General features: G+C 50.8%; 2 protein-coding genes across 2 annotated transcripts; one reads left to right on the forward strand and one right to left on the reverse strand.

Annotated features, from left to right (window-relative positions):
* The first annotated feature begins 225 nt into the window (after positions 1-225).
* On the forward strand, positions 226-2,269 carry LOC117893122 (regulation of nuclear pre-mRNA domain-containing protein 1A). The gene is made up of 5 exons (XM_034799571.1): positions 226-406; positions 492-577; positions 648-1,357; positions 1,431-1,574; positions 1,914-2,269. Exons 1-5 carry the CDS (start codon positions 342-344, stop codon positions 2,064-2,066), a joined length of 1,158 nt encoding a protein of 385 aa, XP_034655462.1. The 5' UTR covers positions 226-341; the 3' UTR covers positions 2,067-2,269.
* On the reverse strand, positions 2,230-20,135 carry LOC117893119 (intraflagellar transport protein 172 homolog). The gene is made up of 6 exons (XM_034799564.1): positions 19,894-20,135; positions 7,772-8,405; positions 7,364-7,709; positions 7,009-7,295; positions 5,902-6,945; positions 2,230-5,837 (listed from the first exon to the last, which is right to left on the reverse strand). The coding sequence occupies exons 2-6, from the start codon at positions 7,808-7,810 to the stop codon at positions 2,295-2,297; spliced, it is 5,259 nt and encodes a 1,752-aa protein (XP_034655455.1). The 5' UTR covers positions 7,811-8,405; positions 19,894-20,135; the 3' UTR covers positions 2,230-2,294.
* Positions 20,136-20,348: the final 213 nt, after the last annotated feature.

Raw genomic sequence — 20,348 nt, forward strand, 5'->3', positions numbered from 1 at the left:
TGGAGAATTTGATGATTCGATTAAATTTATAGTTTTTAGGCTGAGAGTCCTAACTAGCTAGTAATATTAAACAGAACATCAAAGTTGAGGAAAATGATTAAAGAGTTTAGGTATATTTACAGTATATTTAGAAAATGAAAAGGTATATTTCGGTATATTTCCGACGACATGTCGGTATATTTGATCGATAATTCTGCGGTCACACTAGAATGTCAATTTTTTGAGAACTATTTTTTTTTTTTTGTGCGTGTTTTTCCATTGACATATCGTAGAGTTCCGGCTCGTTTAGAGAGACATTTGAGAGCTAGCAGATTGCAAATTGCAACGAATTAGAAGCTGCAATGTCGGCGTTTACGGAGACGGCGCTCATCAAGAAATTGGCGGAGCTGAACAGCAGCCAGCAGAGGTGGGTGCACCATTAAAAAAAATATAATCATCGCAGCGCAATAAATGTGTATAGCAAAATACTGATACCGTCTTTCTGTTTGCAGCATCCAGACATTGTCCCTGTGGCTGATTCACCATCGGAAGCATAGTGCAGCCATCGTGAAGACCTGGCAGCGGGAGCTGGAGAATGGTGAGTAGAGTCCCGAATCGCGCTTCCCCACCCCCAACCCTTCTTATATCATTCTGCCCTTGGATTGCAGTGCCGGAACCGAAGAAGCTGACTTTTATGTACCTGGCCAACGATGTCATTCAAAACAGCAAGAAAAAAGGCCCCGAGTACGGCAGGGAGTACAGCAATGTCCTGGCCAAGGTGTTTGCCCACATTGGGGAAAAGTGCAGCTCGGACAAGCTGCTGGGTAGCCTTGGGCGCATCCTCAACATTTGGCTGGAGCGTGGCGTCTACGATGCAAAGGCCATAAACGATTACCGGGCACGCCTGCACCGAGAGTCGGGTGGCAGCAAAAATGGCAGCAAATCGAACGACGCCGAAGCAGGGGACAAAGAGCGGGAGAAGGAGCACAGCAGCAGCAGCGGAGCAGGTGGAGGCAGCGGCAGCAGATCGGAAAAGTCAGAGCGGCGGGAAAAGCGCAAGCATGAGGAGCGACACGCAAAGTCAAAAAAACAGCGACACCATCATCATCATCAGAGCAGCAGCAGCAGCTCCAGTGCTCCAGCCCCAGCAGAGGAAGTGGCTGCAGAGCCAGAAAACGGGCACACTCCTCCCTACGTGCCGCTGGGTGAGCCACCCGAGCCGGAGGAGCTGATCAAGGCACTCACAAGCATCGAAAACTCGGCCTCCAGCGATGCCGAAGTGCGTGAACGCATTGCAAAGCTTCCGCAGGAGATATCCGAGATCAGTTGCATCACCAAGCTGGAGGACAAGGATAAGGCGAAGGCATTGGCCAATCAAGTGCGTCTTATGGCATTACAATATACAAAGTTGTGGCAGGCAAACCTAAACGTGTCTTTTTCATTATTTGTAGGTCAATGAGGCTGTGGATTTGCTCAACGATTACAACTCACGGCTGGCGGCCGAGATGGAGGAGCGCACCAAATTGGCAGCAATGCTGCGTGACTTTCAGGCGGAACAAAAGGAGCTGTTGGCTCAGGCGGAGACACGACTCGATGTACGTTTACTCACGTTAAATAAGAGAGTGGCAATATGAGTGGGCGACTTCCAGCTAAAAAGAAACGATTAAAAAGGGGAAACCTTTTTCGTATGACATTTAACTGATTAATCGAAAAGGAACAGCCACTCGTATTGCCAGCACTCCCTGCTGTTTATCCTGCCCCATATGCTACTTATAGATAATTGTCTAGTCAATGGGTCGTTCCTCTTCCTTGGGCTATCCCATGTTGTACACTTATTGTTCCTTTTTGCTTTGCATTAAACAAAATTCCAATTAATTCACCGAATCCCCTCAGATTTTTGTATCCGTTGCCTAATGCTTTCGGTGTCTTTGCAGGAACACAAGAAGAAGCTGAACAAGATGCTGGGCCTGCAGAAGGAGATACACGATCATCTCTCCAATTTGCCGGACTTGACGCAGCTGCCAGATGTAACGGGCGGACTGGCACCCCTGCCCTCCGCCGGCGATCTCTTCAATGCCCTGCACTGAAGCGAGGAGTCACATAAACCAGCAACTACTTAAACCACACCAAGAAACACAACGCCACAGAAGACTCCCCACACATCATAGACGTCGTAGTTGTCACCCCACTCCTGCACACCACACCCCCGCGAAGATTATTGCCCAGATTATTATAGTCCACAACATTATATTGACGGTTGAATACAGAATTTAATTACGAGCAAAACTTACCTCGCGTCTTTCCAGTCCAGTGCTCTAGTGCATCACGTAATTGGCGACTCCCTGCCACTTCTCGGTGAATCCTATTATATCGGCTATGCCACTGCCTGGGGACATCTTGACGGCCACCGAGAACTTGCTCCAGACATCGCGATTCACCTGATTACTCGACGCCTGAAAGGTCACAGGCTGACGGCCACGCACCGGAAAGCCACTCAGCAGGCAGGGCAAATCGTTGGGCCCCAAGCTGGACTCGTACAGGCCACGATCGTCGGTGGGCAGCTGCTGGTCCACCTGCTGATCCATGCTCACGGCCAGCACCCATTCGCGCACCTCCTCGTGCAGGCTGGGCTCGTTCTTCAGGTGAATGTCCTCGGGCAGCGGCACAGAGCTGGGGAAATCGGTGCTGGCCAAGTCGGAGTGGTCCACCAAGTTACCAGAGCCCTCCTCAATGGCCTCGCACACATCCAGATAGTGGTTGAGCATGACGAAGGCCTCCGCCTCGCGTCCAGCCTGCCGCAGATCCATGCCAGCCTCGTAGAAGCCCTTGTCCACCGGCAGGATGTCCGTGTGCCGCAGCAGTGCCAACGAGAGACGCAGGGCCACTGGCTGCAGCGCCTGCACCTCCTTGCAGGCAGCTCTGGTGGCATAGTAGTGAGCAATCAGCAGGAACTGCTCCATGCTGGCCGTAAACTGCGTCTGCGCCTGCTCCGGCGTGGCACGCAGCGACTGCAGCAGCCGCTGGAGAAAGTCTCGCAACTGGCGCCACAGCGAACCACCCTCGGACTGCTCCTCCCTCAGTGCGAGACAATCCAGAGCGATGCGCGTGTAAATGTTGAAGTGCGCCTCGATGGGCGGCGCCCCATAGCTCAGGTACAGGCCCAGTGCATTGGTGCAGTTGCCCTCGCGGATGAGCTGGGCGGCATAGACGGCCACGTACTTCTGCAGCACCGAGCGATTAACCTGCTTGGCCTTCTCCAGGCAACGCTGCCACTGGCCCTGCTCCGCCAACAGATCCAACGCCGAGATGATGTCAATGTCCGCCAGCTGCTCGACATTCCCCTCGTGCTTGAGCGACGACTTTTGCTGCTGCTCCACATAGGCCAGCAGCTGCAGATCCGCATCGATTTCCTTGGCCAGTCGCCTGGCTTTGCTCCACTGCTCCGTCTTGATGAAGACATCCACCGCCTGCTTGGGCATATCAGCCGCAAGGTACAGCTGTGCCGCTGGACCAATCTGCTTGATGGCCAGCAGGCGTGGCCCCAAGGCCGTGGCCAGTTCCTGCGCATCCTGACCTTCCAGAAACTGATTGCAAATCTCGGCGGCTCGCAGCAGGGCACGCTCCAGCGTGGCTCCATCCTCCGCATTGCTGGCATCTATCTGCATGAGGCACTCGGCGGCCTTGCGGAACTGCTCACGCTTGGCGAACTCCGCCGCTCGCTGCAGATAGGCACGGGAATCGGTGACGGATTCCTCTCCCGTCTGCGCCAGTCCCCGCTGCAGCTGCGCCTGCAGACGTCGCAGATCATTCAACGCCGAGGGATAGTGCTCCTCGGCTATGCGCAGGGCATCCTCGTACAGCGACTCCTGCTTGTAGTGCTCCACAATGAGATCCGGCCGCTGGGCACGCAGCAGCAGCGCCTCGTACTCCTTGTAGTTGCGCGTTTCCAGTGCGGCCGCCGCCTGCCCGATGAGCACCTCGCCCACGACATCCGGCAGATGCTGTTCGGCCACATTGAGAGCCGCACGCCAGTCGCCTGCGTGTTGATACATGAGAATCGCCTCCTTGGGCTTGTGGGCCTTGAGGAACTCCACCTCGGCCTCCTCGAACTTGCCCTCGTCCTCGAGGGACATGGCTATCTTCAGGTGCACCTCGTCCGTGGGCTTGCCCGCAAAGCGGCACAGCTCCATGGCGAACTCAAACTGTCCCGAATCGCAGGCGAATCCCACGGCAGTGTCCAGCAGCCCGAGCTTGCTCAGCAGCCGCACGGCGCTCTCCAGCGGCATGGACTTGGCCCACATGTAGGCCACCTGCTGGCTGGCACCATCCGTGCCCTTCTGCTTGGCCACGCGATACCCATCCTCCCACCTGCCCGAGGAGCAGTACATGTGCACAGCCGACTTCCAGTCCCCCGAAGCGATAAAGTGCACCTCGGCGTTCTTCAGCTTGCCGCGCGACTCCAGCTGCCGCGCCAGATGCAGATGGGTGCTGTCCAGCAGATCCTTGTGGTAGCGTTCGACCAGTCGGATCATCGAGTCGTACAACTCGCGCCGCTTGTACATGGCAATGGCCAAATCCGGCTCATTGACGGCTATAAGCACCTTCTCGGCATCCCTGTACTTGCCCTGCTCCTCCAGGGTGCCTGCCATCTGGACAAACAGTTCGCGCAGATGCTCCGGCTTCAGGTACTTCTCCCCAATCACATAAGCACGCTCCCACTTGCCGTGGCGGTTGAGCAGCTCGATGGCATCCTTGTGGAGATTGGCTCTAACCAGCATATCTTCCGCACCATCCAGATCCCCGGCAAAGGCCAAATGCTTCGATAGATCCAGGGCATAGCGCTGGATCAGCTCCGGCTCGTCGAGGACTTTGGCTATCTGCACGGCCTTGCGCCACTGCTTGGCGCCCACTGCCGCTTCCAGTGCCTTTTGTGTGGCACCCGCCTCGATGTAGTGATTTATGGAGGCATCCAGCTGCTTGCGACCCACCAGCCAGTCGCCCCACTCCTCCTCCAGCGCAGTCACCTCCTGTGGCTCCACGACGCGGGCAAGTTCCAGGGCTCTGGCATATGCCCCGCCCTTTCGGTAGAGCGCCAGCGCAGCCTCTGGCCGGGACAGCCGATGGGCAATGTCGCCAGCCAGCTCGTAGAGCTCACAATGCACCAGACCCTCGGTGACCTGCAGCATCAGCTGCTCGTCCTGCAGCAGCTGCGGTGTCTTGAGCGCCAGTCGAGCCGCTCTGGCGGGTTTGTTGGCCTTCAGGAACAGCCCCATGGCCTGCTGCAGCTCACCCTGATCCTCGAGCACTTGGCCCGCCTTCTCCGGCTGTTCGCTGGTGAGCAGGAAGTCCATGTGCTGCTGCTTCAACTCCGCCAAATGCGCATATCCTCGCCTCTCGGCCAGGGCCACCGCCTCATCCCACATGCGCAGCTGTTGGTACATCCGAAGCGCCGCCTCGATGTCGCCCTGCTCCAGATAAATGCGCTCCGCGGTGCGCAGATCAGAGCCCAACAGCGCCAACTTGGCACGCACCTCGGGACAATGGATGCCCGGCGAATCGGTGGCCGCCTCGAACGCGTCCGCTTGCTCTATCATCTCGGCCAGGTAAAATGCCTTGGAGACGTTGCCGAGCGCCGCATAGCAGCGTTGGGCCACGCGCAGATTGCCATCTTGCAGCGAGATTATTGCCAGATTGTGCCACATGGCCTTGGCCGCCGGCTTGTCCCCCAGCGACTCCAGAAAGTGAACGGCACGCCCAAAGTCGCTGTCATTGACGGCGGTGCCGAACTCCACGAGTCCCTCGTCCAGCTGGTAGCTGTGCTCGCTGGGTCCATCCTGAGAGCGGACCACAGTGCGACCCTGTGGATAATTCAAAATGGGAATAAGAAAGTGCAGACAGGACTGTGAGGATCTGCACACTTACATTCTCTCGCAGCACTTCGATGGCCTCGCCACGAATGGTCTGCATGGTGACATGCTCCGGCAGATCGATGTTGTACCAAATGGCCAGATTGGTGTGGCTCTGGGCCACCACCACATCGCTCTGTGGCACCCACTGGACAAAGGAGATGTTGCTGAGCAGCGTCTGCTTCTTGCCCGTGTAGTTGTCCACGAGGACGAGTCGCAGCTTCTTGTCGCGAAAGAGCAGCTTGTGGGCCGTCTCGCTGAGCTCCAGCCAATCGATTTTTGTCTCGTGATTGATCTGGCCGCTGGTCTGGCGACTCACCAGGTCCACCACGCAAATGGTCTTGGCATCCAGAAGGAAGGCCAACTTCTTGTTCTCCCGCGCATTCCCGCGCTCATTCAGCCTCACGGAGATGACATGCGGATTGACGAACTCTGTGCGCACGGAGCCAAGGATGCAGTTCTCGCCGTACTCCACGAGACTCAGTTCCCCCACATTGAACACCAGACAGACATTGGGATTCTCGAAGTAGAAGCGTTCGTGGTGGCCGGATGCTGTCCAGGGCACTTCGCTGGCCAGATTGCGCGTCAGATCGCAGAGGATCAGCGACTCTTCGGTGCGTGCCACCAGATAGTTGTCCTTGCCCATGATCCGCACATCGTCAATCTCCAGTCCCAGCTGCGACTCGATCGTTAGCTGCTGCGTGGGCTCGGCCAGCGAACGCACCAGCAGCTGGCTGGGCGCCACAAAGATCAGCTCGAACTTGTCCTGCCAAATGGTGCGCTTCAACACGGACTCAAACAGCAGGACAGCGCCGCTGACCGAACCAAGAGCGAGACGTGCCCCATCACGACGCCAGAGCAGTGCGCTCAGTGTGTACAGGCAGGCCACCTCCTTGCTGGCACTCTCGCTCCAGGCACCCTGGCGTGGACTCCAGGCATAGATGCGTATGCGATCGTAGCTGCCAAAGGCCACAGCCTGACCATTGGGACTGCAGGCGGCCACCGTGAACTCGCGTTCTCCTTCGGTTCGGGAGTAGTCAAAGGTGCGCAGCTGGCGACCCTGTTAAAATATGGAAAATTATCATTTAAATGTGTTCAACAGCGGCATTCCTCAATCTCTTGCCATGGTGTCGTAAAAGACAATTCGCTGATCACAGCCACCGACACAGAAGCCGCCTTGGGGCCAGGCTAGAGCGAATGGCGGCACGGGATGTTGCACCACTCTGCCCAGCGGCTCATTGGCCTCGTCCGTCAGAAAGTAGCGTATGATGGTGCCATCGTTGTGGCCACTGAGGAAGCCACTGCCCTTGGTGTTGGCCGCCAACGAGATGCAAATGCTGTCGCCACCGTACAGACTCTGCGATTTGTTGCTCTTGCTGTGCAGCGCACGAATTTTGCCATCTTCGAGGCCTAAACGAAGGATATTGAAACTAGATTAGGCATGTGTTGGATACAGTTTAAATGGGTTTACCGGTTACCTGCTATAATGGCGCCAGAGGAGAGCCAAATCAGTGCCGTCACAGCGCTGGCCTGCGGGAACTTGTTGCAGATGACCTTCTTGTCGTTCCAGGACTCTCCCAGCTTGTACACATAAACAATGCAGTCACTCTGTCCCACTGCCAGACGTGTCGAGTCAGGACTGAATGCCAGTCCGCGAATCACATACGAATTCTTGCCATTTGCCGCATTCGCGGGCTTCGTGCTGAACTTGTCGCGTCGCTCCCCGGCATCGTCATAGAGCAAAATGTGTCGATCGGCGGTGGCAATGGCCAACTTCTGCTGATTGGGCGACCAGGCCAGGCCAGCAATGCGTTGGATTTGCTCCTAAAAGAAAAGGAAATGTTAAATAATAAATTCAGAATATATTTTCCATAATTGAGTCTCACCTGACCCTCCAGCAGCGTTCGCAAATATTTCAATTGCATTTCTTAGCTTGGAGTTTAAATTATTTGCTCAGCGAATTGGTTGGGTTCTTGGAAAATATTCTAAATTTTCCAGCAAATGTTTTCCTCTTGTTGTGACTCACGTCAGTTGTTGTGGCAACCAGGAACCCAGCAACCAAGCCACCCTCTCGTGGGCGGACGTTGTAGTCTATTTTCTTGGCGCTTCCGTTTTGCGCTCAACATTCTAAATAAATGGCCTTTGTTCTGGTATGCAGCAGGTGCCGGGCCTGCCACAGGACAGGATGTACGTACTACGCTGCCACACGACAGGCGCCAACGAATGGGTCGGGGGCTGTGGGGAGGTTGTCTCTTTGTTTCTGCGCCTCCTGCTGTTTCTCTTTTGCGAACACGATGATGACGAGGAAAACGGACAAAGCTGTTGCTGCCTCTGCAGACATTCGCTGCTGCTGCTGCTTGCGTTGTCCTAGTCCTGGCAGCAGAGCCAGCTACTCTCCACCGAAATCTGCGCAGGTTCCACGCACAGGGAGAGCAGCCACAGAGAGAGCCAAATTCATACAGGTGTGCTGGAAACTGAACCAGCAAGAGAGAGCGCGTGACCTTGGTGTGTGGAGTGAGCCTGCAAATGGTATAAAATTTGTAGATATTAAAAGAGTGGGATGGAAATTGGTATAAACAGGCAACACCCTCTAGCGACAGATTTTGTTATTTTTATAGGGGTTGTTGCCGAGTAGAATATAACTGTTGATATTGATAAATATAACAGTAGCAACCCTTATAAGAACTGGAATAACGCCACCTACCCTTATACCACTGGTATGACACTTTTATAGAGCAACTTCGAGGGTGAAAGTTATGTTATAGCAGGGGGAAAATGTTTGTATTGATGAAAAGGTAGAGAAACTGTATAACAATAATGAAGAGAGAATAATAAAGAAGAGGGAAAGGAGATAAATGGAGGAAAATTTAGCAACAATTGAATATGAGCAATTCCGTTAAGCCTGTTTCAGCACTGCACCAGACGGCACCATGCTATTTTTGCACTGCTTATTCCCAATGACGCTAGGGATGCAAGGCGTATACTGCTCATAGTAGATGCTACTGCTTTCACTGCTTTCCACCATAATTACTGCTTTCTTTTGTGCACACAGCCTGTACTGCTTTCTACTCTTCACACTGCCGGCTGTCTATTCCTTTTACTGCTTTCCACCACCTGCACTGCTTTCGACTGCTTACATTCTCCAGCTGGCACTTTTCGGAGTTCTGCCCCTGAAACTTCACCACACACTTTCCCCAGCTTTTCCTCTCAGCAAAGCTCATGGCGTTGCTCTCTTTCAAATACTCTCGTGCTCTCCCACGCTTTCTCTCAGTAGAAACTCTCTCGTGTGAGTCCATTCGGCAGTTCGTAAAATTCGCGGCTCGTCGCTTCATCGCCTGCTGCTGTCGTCGTGGGGCAACATCGTTTGCCTTGTCCAAAGTCAGAGGCAGGATAATGCCGCCGCCGTCGCTGGAGTTTCTGTTGCCTGATTATTTTATTCTGTGGCATAGTCTCTGCACTCTGGGGCCAGGAGCAGAGGCCAAAGCCAAGCCAAAGCCAAAGCCAATCCAAGCAAGCGCCAGCCTGGCTAATGTATGCCAACGAATTGTGGCAGGTCGCAGCAAGCGCTTCTGTCTGTGTTTTGGGTACCCGTTGCCGTTCATTCGGGGCTTGGGCTCGGGCTTGGTTCCAGTTGCTCCTGGGTGCTGCTGGCTGCTCTTTGTGTTGGCATCCCCCTTTAATGAGTTTCATTAATTAAAGCTACTTTGTTGGCTCTGCTTGTTCTTTCCGCTACTCTGATGTATGTGAGAGTTCGTGTGTGTGCGTGTGTGTGTGTGAGGAGTGTGCATGAGTAAACATGCAACATGAATTTTGTCCTTGACTTTTAATGGGTTTATGACAAAAGCGTTACCCAAGCCAAAGGCAGTACCATCCCCAGCCCCCGCCCCCCCATATAACATGGCTAATGTGCAGGGCGTTCTCATCTGTTTCTATGTGAGTGTCCTCCTCCTCCTCCTGCCCAACTGCCTGTGTGTGTGTGGGTAAAAGAGTTGTTAAAGCGGACGTCTGCCGGAAGCTCTTGTGGGTGCCATTTTGGTTCATGTTCCCTGCGACGCATGCCACTTTTTTTTATCTCTTTTCCTTTTTGCCTTAAACCATTGCCAGACTTTTGTCTCTAAAACTTGGCTGCTGCTGTCGCCCCTTAAGGTTTCCTCTGCCAGTGTCCATCCTCCCGCACTCCCCCCCTGCTTTCTGGTCTGGTCTGTCATTGTTTCCACGCTTTTTCCTTCCTTTGAGTTGGCGGATCGTGTGGCGGCGGTGGCCAGCGGCGTTTGCCTTTGCCATTGCCTTTGTCGCTTCTCTGCTGTTTGGCTGCCGCTGCCGCTGGCGCTGCATTTTTCGCCACTTCCGCGTCTTCCGTTTGATGCTGCGTCCTGCTTTTGGCCAGCTTAATTTGTCGACTTCTAATTTATGGCTCGAGCAGCTGCCTCTCAAGATGAGGCTCTCAATTAGAGCGTTTATCAGGTGGCAGGCTTAGAGGGAAACGCTTTTCGCCTGTCGCTGTTTTCTCTCTATCGCTCTCCATCGCTGTTGAAACTATTTAAGCCAACTTTTGGCCAGACCGCAGGAGCTGTTGGCGAGCTAATTCGGCTTTAAGGCAGCAATCTGGTTAAAACTCTCTCATAGCCGCAACTCAAATCGTGGCATTAGTCCTTGGCGCACTTTCCTGCCATGCCATGCCATCGCATGGCGAAAAACCAAAACTTTTTCCTTTAACTTTGGGTCACACACACATTCTCGTTCCACCCACTCATACAGTCATAGAGTCACTCTGGGGATGCCCCAGACCGTGCGTAGAAACTGCAACAAACTCTCGCGAACTGAACCGAAGCGAAGAGAACAGCGAACAGGGAAAGTGCGCGAAAAAATAACAGCAGCAGCCGCCAGTCGAGTGGCGCGAGAGTCCGTCCGTGGAGGGGCATAAGAGAGTAGCAGAGGGACATACCAGTACGCGGGGAGAACGTGTGTACGAGTGCTATGCATAATGAATAACATTTTCAAATTAGTTTCCGGTCAGTGGAGATTTTAACGCAGTTTGTCAAGCGCATAAAAGAAAGCCAAGCCAATCCAAGCCAAGCCATGCCCGCCGCAGGCTGATTTGACTGAAAACAAGATGAAAGAACGAAAATTCAAATGCCATTCGGAGATACACCAAAGCAAATAATACTCCCTCACAGATATTCAATGTAATCTGATCGGATCTGAATGTGAATTTACTCGTATTTGAACTCTATGGCATTTAAGCTGCTCGAAATTACTTATAGGGCACAGAGCACTCCCCCCATTGTGAGCATATAATTAAATGCTGCTAACGTGCAATCAAAGCGATTTCCATAACAATAATTCCCAGCGACAGGGGGAACCAGGGTGGTCAATCATTTAACAAGCCCCACAAAAACCTAAAGGAAAGCGGGCAGGAGGCCAGCTCCTTCCTCTGTGTAAGCAAGCATAAAGTGAAAATAGGAAAAAAATATGGAAAGTAAAAGCGGAATAATAATGTACATAAATGTCTACATCTGCCCATTAGGATGGGTGTGGGATTGGGGATAGCAACGGAATCATGAACTGGAAATATTCCGCCTGCTGGCATAATGAAATCAAAATACGAGAATGCCTGCGCCATCCCCAACGACAACTCTCCCACGTTTATGTCCGTATTCCCATTCCCATTCACGTTCCACGTTCAAGTTTTTGTGTGTGTGTCCGTCTGTCTGGCTGGCAACAATTTGCGTTAAAAATTGGCACAACAATTGCAAAATAATCACCTTGGAGAGCTGGAGAATTGTGTGTGCCAGAGAGATGGACTAGTTTGCCTAGTTCCGCTTTACTGCCTTCAAGTTTGGAGCAGCAGTAGCAGCAGCAGCGGCAGGAGGAGCATTGGGAGTGGGATGAGCAATAGCAGAAGCCGACCGAGTGCAACCAGCCAGCCAGCTCCTGCAATTCCCCTTTGGCTTAGCAGTTTAAAAGCATTAAAACTGCACCCATGGCCAGTCGGTTGTTGGGGTATGATGGATATAAACCTGCCGCTCTATCCCCAAAACGCATCTATTCAATCGAAAAAATGAAGCAATCGCTTTGATGGCTCACGGGCATCATTTGCAGAAGTCAGAGCCGGAGCCAGAGCAGACCATGCCACAGCCACAGGCACAACTGCCACTTTTAGCCAAATGAAATGTGGCACAATGAACTTTTCTGGCCACGTCCTTTGGCCCCTTTTGGCTCCAGGCTCAAGTCATAATTTTGCAACAACGGAAGATAGATGGTTGGCTGCGCGATAGAGGGCCAAGCGTTTGTTTTGCCTTATCTCTCCTGGATGGGCTGCAACATTTTCACGGACATTTTCCCTGGGCAAAGTTTAAGCCCATGCCAAAACTTTGCTCAATTACGTGATTAACAAATGCTTTGGGGGCTGCTCCCCTTACTGCTGTTCTGCCAATTAAAGATGTAATTAAAAGCGCCGCCCAAAATGTTTATCCCAGTGGCCGTTTGCAGTTCATCTGATCGTGGCCATAACTTATTCATAACCACATTGTGGCCTGCCCGGAAATGAACGATGGCGGGGCAGGAGCACCATCAAAATAAACCAAAACATATCGCGCATACTCGTAAAAGAATAACTAAACCCCAAAGCCAATGTCTGGACACAATTGGAGAACCTTTTTATGCGCTCTACGAGGGTATTTTGGCTACAGGTTGAAGTTTGTAGTTGGCAATAAAAAATATTTGCTGTAGCTTTGAGCAGCATTGGGAGACAAGTACTTATAGCCTTCATTTATTGGACATTTCATGAGAAAATTCTGACACTTTCCACTGTGAATATGTTGGGAAAGCTTCAATCTACAGTGAATCAAAATCGTGACAACAAATCCTAAAGCACAGATCAAGGTTCTGCAAAGGGTATGTAAGCCCTCGGCCCTTTCATGGCAATCCTTTCTCTCCTGTTTTGGATTGTCACTGCAAAGCGTAGCCTTCCAGCGGGCAGGAAGAGGAGTCTTGCCCAAAACACACAAAAACACACACACACTCATAGTGGGTACTCCCGCACACACAGTCACATGCATGAATGGCGTTTGTGCGCTTTATTGTCGGACTGCCTGACTGCCTCCTGCCTGGCTGCCATTTCTGTGCTGCTGCTTCGGACAAACAGCGAGCGTGAGCAGGCGAGAGCGGGTGTGGCTATTAGCCAAAAGGCCTGCCAAATAAAAGGGAAACAGTTGTACGAGCACACAAACACAAACACACATTACATGCATGCATGTACATATACAGATATATATTCATATATACTTTATGTCGCGATGTCAGCATGAACACTTTACGTTTCATATTTGCCAGGCCACTGAACAAACTCCCCCCTCCCACACAGAGACACACCCAAAAGAGAGCGAGATAGAGCGTTACATTCGAGTTTTCGTTTGTCGTTTTCCTTATGCAAATTAGCCTTCAGTCAGTTGACTTTTTCTCCCCCCCCCACTGCTCTCCCTTGCCGTCTGACTGCCGCCGCTGCCTGCCTCCCGCTGCCTGCCCGCCGCTGCCTGCCCGCCGCCTACTTCTGTTGCTTTTTGCATAAATTTTAAATTTCTTCCTTTATGCCAGCTTTCTTCTTGTGTGTGTGTGTGTTTTTTTTGCTTTCTTGCACCAGCAGCAGCCGTATTTATTCCGAAACATACTTTTATGGGCGCTGGCTGTGACAACTTCTGATATGTCTGTCGCTCCCTCCTCCTCCTCCCAGCCTCTCCTGCTTCAGTCTTATTTATGCACTAACATTAAGAATTATTAACTTTGATAAGTTATTGCACTACGAGCCCCGCACTGCCTCTCCCACCCCTCCTTCCCGCTCGTTCTGCGCTGCCACTGCCAGCCGATTTCTTTTCATTTTGATTCTGTACATGTGCAGAAATTTTATGTGACACTTGAGAGATTTATGTTCGCTGCTGCTGCCGTCGAACTGTAGGCGGCGGACTCTCTGACTTTTGCGTTTTTCTACTGGGGGCGTGGCCCATTGTTGAATTTAAAAAGTGCCAGCAGAAAAATGCCAAACACGTGCCGCGACCTGCCGCTGCCACTGGACCCGCCTTTGGCTAGTCACCAAATGAAATCCTTAGACATATTAATCATACGCACCGCTGGCCAACAAACACTGCTGCGACTGTACTGTGCCTGTACTCCACGAAAATGTTAATTAATTTTCCAACCTATTGCCGGCAGTTTTGCAATATTTGACATTTAATTTGAATGTCAACGAAGCTAAAGTTTTGCGCCAATGAAATGAAATTAATTTCTAGATCTGTTTGTCTCATCTCAACGTCTGCCCTGTTCGTGTCGGTCCTTTGACATTTATTTGGCGGAGCGCTGACAAAAAACACCTTGTCGCCAAGGCAGTCAAATGAATGGTGGAAAATACGTTTACAGGCAAAGCCAATTTGCAGGCACTCATTTCAGAGCACGCTGCCTGTCCCTGTAGCCTGCGTGTTGTTTATTAATTAATCTCGGAACTAGCAGCAAAATCCCAACTCCCCCTAGTGCCCAACCCCAGTGGATAGAGCAATCAATCTAAATCGCTTGTCAGCGGCCCGCCATAAATTAGATGTCCGACTATTTTGTGCATTTTGCTGGTTGAAAGCACTCCACGTCCCCCTGCCCTGTGTCGCTCCCTGTGATCCTCCGCTGTCGGTCAAAAGGGATGTCCGCGCTTCAATTAAATACCAATTGACTTTGACGGACGCGGGGCCTAAAATTGTCAGGGCTTTAGTTAATTAATAAATAATTGTGTTTATGAAAATGAACAGCACGTTGTGTTCTGCCAGGTGATAATTACACTGATGGCAGAGCGGAGAACATCCCAAACTGGCATCACGCATACGCCGCACGGCCACGCCTGGACAAAACAATTTCGGTTCGCAGGCGTTGGCGGAGGCTGCCCCCGTCCGTGGACAATTTTCGGTTACGCCCATTGTCAGTCGACGACGACCAGGACGACTCCCTCCGTTTTGATTGATGGTTGGTTATGTCGGTTTGTTCCATCAGACTCCCCCCCACCACTCTCCCAATGTGTGTATCCCAAAGCCATGTCCCAGCGGGTGCTGCATATTGTCTCTTTTTTTGTGTGTGTTGTTCATTCGTTTGGTTTTGCTGGTTATTTGGCCAAAGGGTCATGAATTCGTGATGTGGTCGCCGGGGCAACAAATTGAAGTGGCTTTGGCACAATGTGTGCTCAATGATGGCATTGTGAGTGGCGCACAGAGGATACAAAAAACGACAGGCACGGGGCACAATGCAGTTGCGGTTTCCCGGAAAAGGAGGCAGCGGCAAGACATGGATGATGTTGTTCGAGATTTGAGATATTCTATTAGGGGCTTTTGAGCATGATTACAACGCCTTTCCCCCTTTGTGCGCTACGACATCTGATTGATAAAGCCAGCAGGCAGGCAGTTAGTGGTCGGGAGCCGTAGCGGCAGACACAAAAAGTGGTTGTCTGGATCCCCACAATAACACGAATCTCATTAATCATACGTATGCATAATGGCTCTTGTCGTACAAGGGACAAGGCAGCATCCCCACCAGCAGCAGCAGCAGCAGGAGATGTACGTAGATGGAATGGTGTTCCCGGGTCATGCCACATGGCCATTGGCGAAAGGCGAACACGGGCCGGGGCCAAGACTAATGTAATGTGCGGCAATATGTTGCAGGTGGGTTGGTTGGTTAGGGACTCCCACCCACTGCCCCAACTAGTGGGTTTCGGTCAGGTCAAAGCTAGCAAACCCCATCCCCTCCCCACCCCCCGTGGCTAGCTAAAATATAATCATGTGTCATTGTCGCCTGTCCTGCTGCTGCTGCTGCTGCTGCTGGCTCACCTTGGTTCGTTTTTTGTAGCATCTCTCGCTCTGCTTACATTCAATTTAACCCAAACCCCACACTGCCCCACCACCACCCACGACTAACAACCATATCGTGTTGCCCCCACATACCCCACATGCATGTGTATGTGTGTGTGTGTGTGTGTGTGTGTGTTTGGGGGATAATTAAAGGGAGATGTCAGCTGTGGCCTTCCCGGCATACATACATCAGGATGATCATCCACATCCAGCAGCAATTACTTTTGGGTTAGCAAAATTTAATTATATGCAGGGCACACCTTGCTCTCTTTTTTTTTTGGGGGCTTTACCGAAAAATTCATTGGGGCATGAATTATGCGTTTTTAATTGCTGCGGCACAATCGAAAGGGGGCTGGCTGGCAAAGTGATCCTCACTTGATTCATTCGAGGCCAGCCAGCACCCAGCCTGACCCAACGATTCATCTTGCAAGGGTCGCTCCAGGGACAGCCCGGAAAAAGACTTCATTAAAAACAGCTCAAGTGGCGAGCAGCCCACAAAGTGTGGAGCGCACTTTAAATACCTCGCACATTGCACATTGCAATGGCTTAAGCTCAACATTTTTAAGCTTTGTGCATTTCGCTGGCCATAGAATGGCGAGCATTCATCATTCAGACACTTCCGCCTGACAGGAAATACAGGAGGGGAGCGGAAGGTAGGGCTTCCCCCCTACAAACATTGACATTTGCCTTTGCATGTTGCATTTTCGTGCTCGCCGTCGATTTTTGTTTGCCTCCTCGCAATGTCAATTTATTTGGGCAGCAAAAAAAAAAACAAGCAACGCCCTGGAAGCGGCGATAGAAATTTAAATGTTCAAATGCCAGCGCTGAATTTGTTGCCAGTGTGTACGTTTTTTTTTTGCTGCCCGCTTGTCGTTGGTTGTTTGTGGTCTTTTGGGGATTGTGCAGTGGGTATTTGTGTCGAATCCATTGGGAGCCCTGTGGCATGTGGAATCAATGCAGAAACAGAATAAAATACAGTGGCATACAGGGCAGAGCGGAGGAGAAGACTAATCGCAGCGGCGACCGAGGAATGGGAATTGAATTGAATTATGTTGGCTTAGTTTCAGCAAATTTAAATTCGAATTTGAACAGATTTATAGTTTTGGCTTGAGCTGCGCTTAAAAACAGATTAGAACTTAATTGATAAAATAAGTTATTTTGTATTCAATAATATTTTCTGTGTGGCTTTTTACTCCGCACTTCATTTTGAGTTTATCCATTGAACATTTGTCATTTCTACTATTAAGAGCCAAAAGACTTACGGCTTAGCCCGTACATTCTCCGCTGCTGCCAAAGATATTCCTCCGTATGCCACATAAATAACTAAAATGCCATGCGGCTTTTGTGTTGCCTCTTCTGGCGACTCCATTGAAAGTGGCTCTGCCTCGCTCTTCCCTTTCGGCCCACTCCTTTTGCTCTTAATAACTCTGGCCCGTGGGTAAGTAGGTGTTTAGTGGCTATTATCATCTGCCGTGTGCACGTGTGTGTGTGTGTGTGTGTGTGTGTGTGCTGGGTATATTTTGAACTCTTTAGCATCAATATTTTATGTATTATGCCAACAGATTATGATTTATGACCAAGGCGCTGAAATGGCCTCGTGCTCCTACGGTAAGTGTAGGATTCCCATTGTCTTGCGTCGTCCCCCCACCCGTTAAGAGATTCATATTTCATGGCTGAGCTTCAATTCCTTTTCCAGCCATTGCTTACCTTGGGTTGGGGCAGAGTGGAAGTGCCAGAAATTACGTTTAAAAGTGTTTAAGTGGCGCTGGCGCTAAGTAACAAGTTGAAAAATTGCAAAGCACGCTCGTAAATTTACTCGGCAAAAGTGAAAAGTAATAATATATACAGGCATTATAAATGGCTGTGCGTCCTTGAAGCACTCGGGTAGTGGCTGTTATACTTCTGTGGGTGCTTTTGGCGGTTGTACGGGTGGACAGTCAGGTGGGTAAACGGCGGCAAGGGAAGAGTCAATGGCCGTGGCCACCGCACCAGCACATCAAAGACACAGGGAGAGAGACGGAGGGGCAAGTGGCAGAGCCAGTGAAGCAAACGAAACAAGACACACACATATGCATATGTCCTGACTGCACACAAGTATCTGTGTGTGTCTGTGTGTGTGCGAAGCATTTCAAAAGTAATTCAAGCAAGAAAAAAGTTGGGTAATTGAAAGTTTGCCCATAAAAATTTGTCGCTCTGCGAATGAGCAGGCGGGGGTGACTCTGTGTCTCTCTCTCTCTCTGTCTCTGTCTGTCTCCCCCTCCTAACTGCTGCTCGCCCTCTTGGTAACTTTTCATTATGCATCCCCCTACCCCTAACCCCTACTCAGTCTCGGGCCATTATCTGGAGCACTATCGAGGCGCCCGAAACTAGTTGAAGTGCTTGAATTGTTTACGTTGATAACTTTTCCTTTTTTTTTATTGAACATACCCTATGCAGAAAGGGGAAAGGTTTGTCTGTGCAGAGAGTGTGACTTTGATGGAGGTTCAATATAATCGATCAGAGAGAAAATGGGTGGAAAAGGTAGCGAAATTCAGCTAAATCTAGGACTAGGCTTGGATATGATTAATTGGATGAAAAGTTGCTTATAGGGTACACCCATAGTCGTGGTTAATTTGTAACATCAGCAAGACAAAAACAAAAGTTTGCCCGTGGCATCAGGCCCAGGCAGAGCCACAGGCAGAGGCGCTTCCCTTCTTTCACTTGGTTGTTGTTGGCAATGGATCGTTCGTTTCATCGTTTTTATGGGGTCGCATAATGAAAACGCGAACGCGATTGCAGTTTAAGTGCACTTTCAATGACAACACAACAGGCTCACCCCCTCAACCCGTTCGCTCCCCACTTGAAGTGGCAACAACGAATTGCCAACATTGATAAATGGCTAGCTGGTGCACATCTGAGCCAGGGATACAAAAACGAATACGAATACGAATACAAGTTGTGTGTCCTGGAGCAGCCTCAAAGCCAGGGTACAGACCACAAAATAAGCGTAAATGATATGAAGACATATCGTAAAAGCAGCAGCAAATTGGGAACCGAAACAGAAAACCCGGAAAGCACACACAAAGGGGGAGGGACACAGAGATAGTCGTATATGGTTACTGGGAAAAACAGTCACATGAGAGATCTGCTGCGACACAATCTGTGGTATTCTGTGGTGGGGCTTAACACCAAAACCAAACTCACACAAAACGACACAGAGAGGGAGAGAAAGAGATTGTGGATGTGGCAGTAGCGGGAGGCATGTTGACTCTTTTGTTGGCTTCAAAACTGGACCACACAATGTAATAAATTAGATTTACACAACTTGATGCGAGAAATGCCGCCAAATATTTAACACCAATCAACATGAGAGCGCGCAACAAAGTTTTCTGGCCGCACGGGCAACAAGCGGCCAAAACTGGCTACTGGCAAAAGAAGTCCAAAGAGGCAGGCAAAACAAAAGTCAAGAAAAAAACGGCAAAAACTTGGCCCTTTTCACGACAACTCGCCGGTGCTCATTGTCTCGAGTTGCTCAAGTCGTTGTCGTTGTTGTGTCGTTGCCATCGCGAGACTTTCCACTGCGGCAAAGACGAAAGGTGTCAGCAATGACAAACACTTTTAACTAACCAACTTTTGCTGGTACGGGCACGGGCACGACGGCACGGTCTTAGTCCAGGAGATGGCTGACTTACTGCTGGGTTTGCTGATTGTGTTGCCCCGATACCAGACGACAGTTTAACCCCATGCAAACAAAGAACTTCTGCGGGGACATTTGACAAGGGAAGGCCCCAAACTTGCCCCAAAAATGTACTGTGAAAGATGCCCGGCAAGGATAAGCAGCAAGAGCAACACACGGAGACGAGGCAGTGGCAAATTGTGTGGCCCCTCCCGCTAATCATCGCAAAAGCAATGGTCTCCAATCTCGTTTCGCGCTGCCCAAATGGGGCCCATCAATTTTACAACTGGAGCAGCAGCCGCAGCTGGGCTCGTGCCGCGAGAGAGGTGGAAACAGGTAAATCAATCACACGCATTATGCGATGGCTTTGCTTTTGTGTGAAATATATTCCAGCAGGAGCCCACCACAGAACGAGAGCGTAAGGGAGATGGGAGATGTCTTAGATGGGGTTTGGGGGTTTATTTGGATTTTGGCTTACCATATACTTTTTATGGCCCATATGTCCATGTGTAGGGCGGTAGTGGATGGAGGCAACGATTTTTATGCCCCTCTCTGGGGCCAGTGTTATTACTTGTAAGTGGGCGAATGGAACGATGCCACACTTGCAGCAAGCAGCCAGCCAACAGCCAACAGCCAAGATGGAGACGCCATTTTATGACCTGCTCTTCCTCCTCTTTATGTATATTTCACGTCATTTGCTTGGGCTTTGTCATTCCGAGGCTGAGCGTCTGAAAAGAGAGAGAGAGAGAGAGAAACGGGACAGAGGTGAGTACGAGTGCTTAGGCACATTTATTAGGGGAGGGTCTTTTGGAGAGCTCTTCTTGTTTAGCCCCGGATGAGATGATGGTAATTGATAGTTGCCTTGTCCCGAGATCTCTCTCAGCTCTCAGCGGGGGTTCTGCTGCAGCAGATAAATTATTTCTCTAATCCTTT

This window comes from Drosophila subobscura, chromosome J, assembly GCF_008121235.1.
Source record: "Drosophila subobscura isolate 14011-0131.10 chromosome J, UCBerk_Dsub_1.0, whole genome shotgun sequence".
NCBI classification, from domain to species: Eukaryota; Metazoa; Arthropoda; class Insecta; order Diptera; family Drosophilidae; genus Drosophila; species Drosophila subobscura.

Bases quoted from the DNA above. Each gene is read 5' to 3' on its own strand.
- LOC117893122 (XM_034799571.1), top strand. From the start codon at position 342: ATGTCGGCGTTTACGGAGACGGCGCTCATCAAGAAATTGGCGGAGCTG. The intron at 1,358-1,430 runs GTGCGTCTTATG...CATTATTTGTAG, and splicing joins CGAAGGCATTGGCCAATCAA to GTCAATGAGGCTGTGGATTT. The intron at 1,575-1,913 runs GTACGTTTACTC...GTGTCTTTGCAG, and splicing joins AGGCGGAGACACGACTCGAT to GAACACAAGAAGAAGCTGAA.
- LOC117893119 (XM_034799564.1), bottom strand. From the start codon at position 7,810: ATGCAATTGAAATATTTGCGAACGCTGCTGGAGGGTCAG. The intron at 7,710-7,771 runs GTGAGACTCAAT...CTTTTCTTTTAG, and splicing joins GAACGCTGCTGGAGGGTCAG to GAGCAAATCCAACGCATTGC. The intron at 7,296-7,363 runs GTAACCGGTAAA...TCCTTCGTTTAG, and splicing joins CTCTGGCGCCATTATAGCAG to GCCTCGAAGATGGCAAAATT.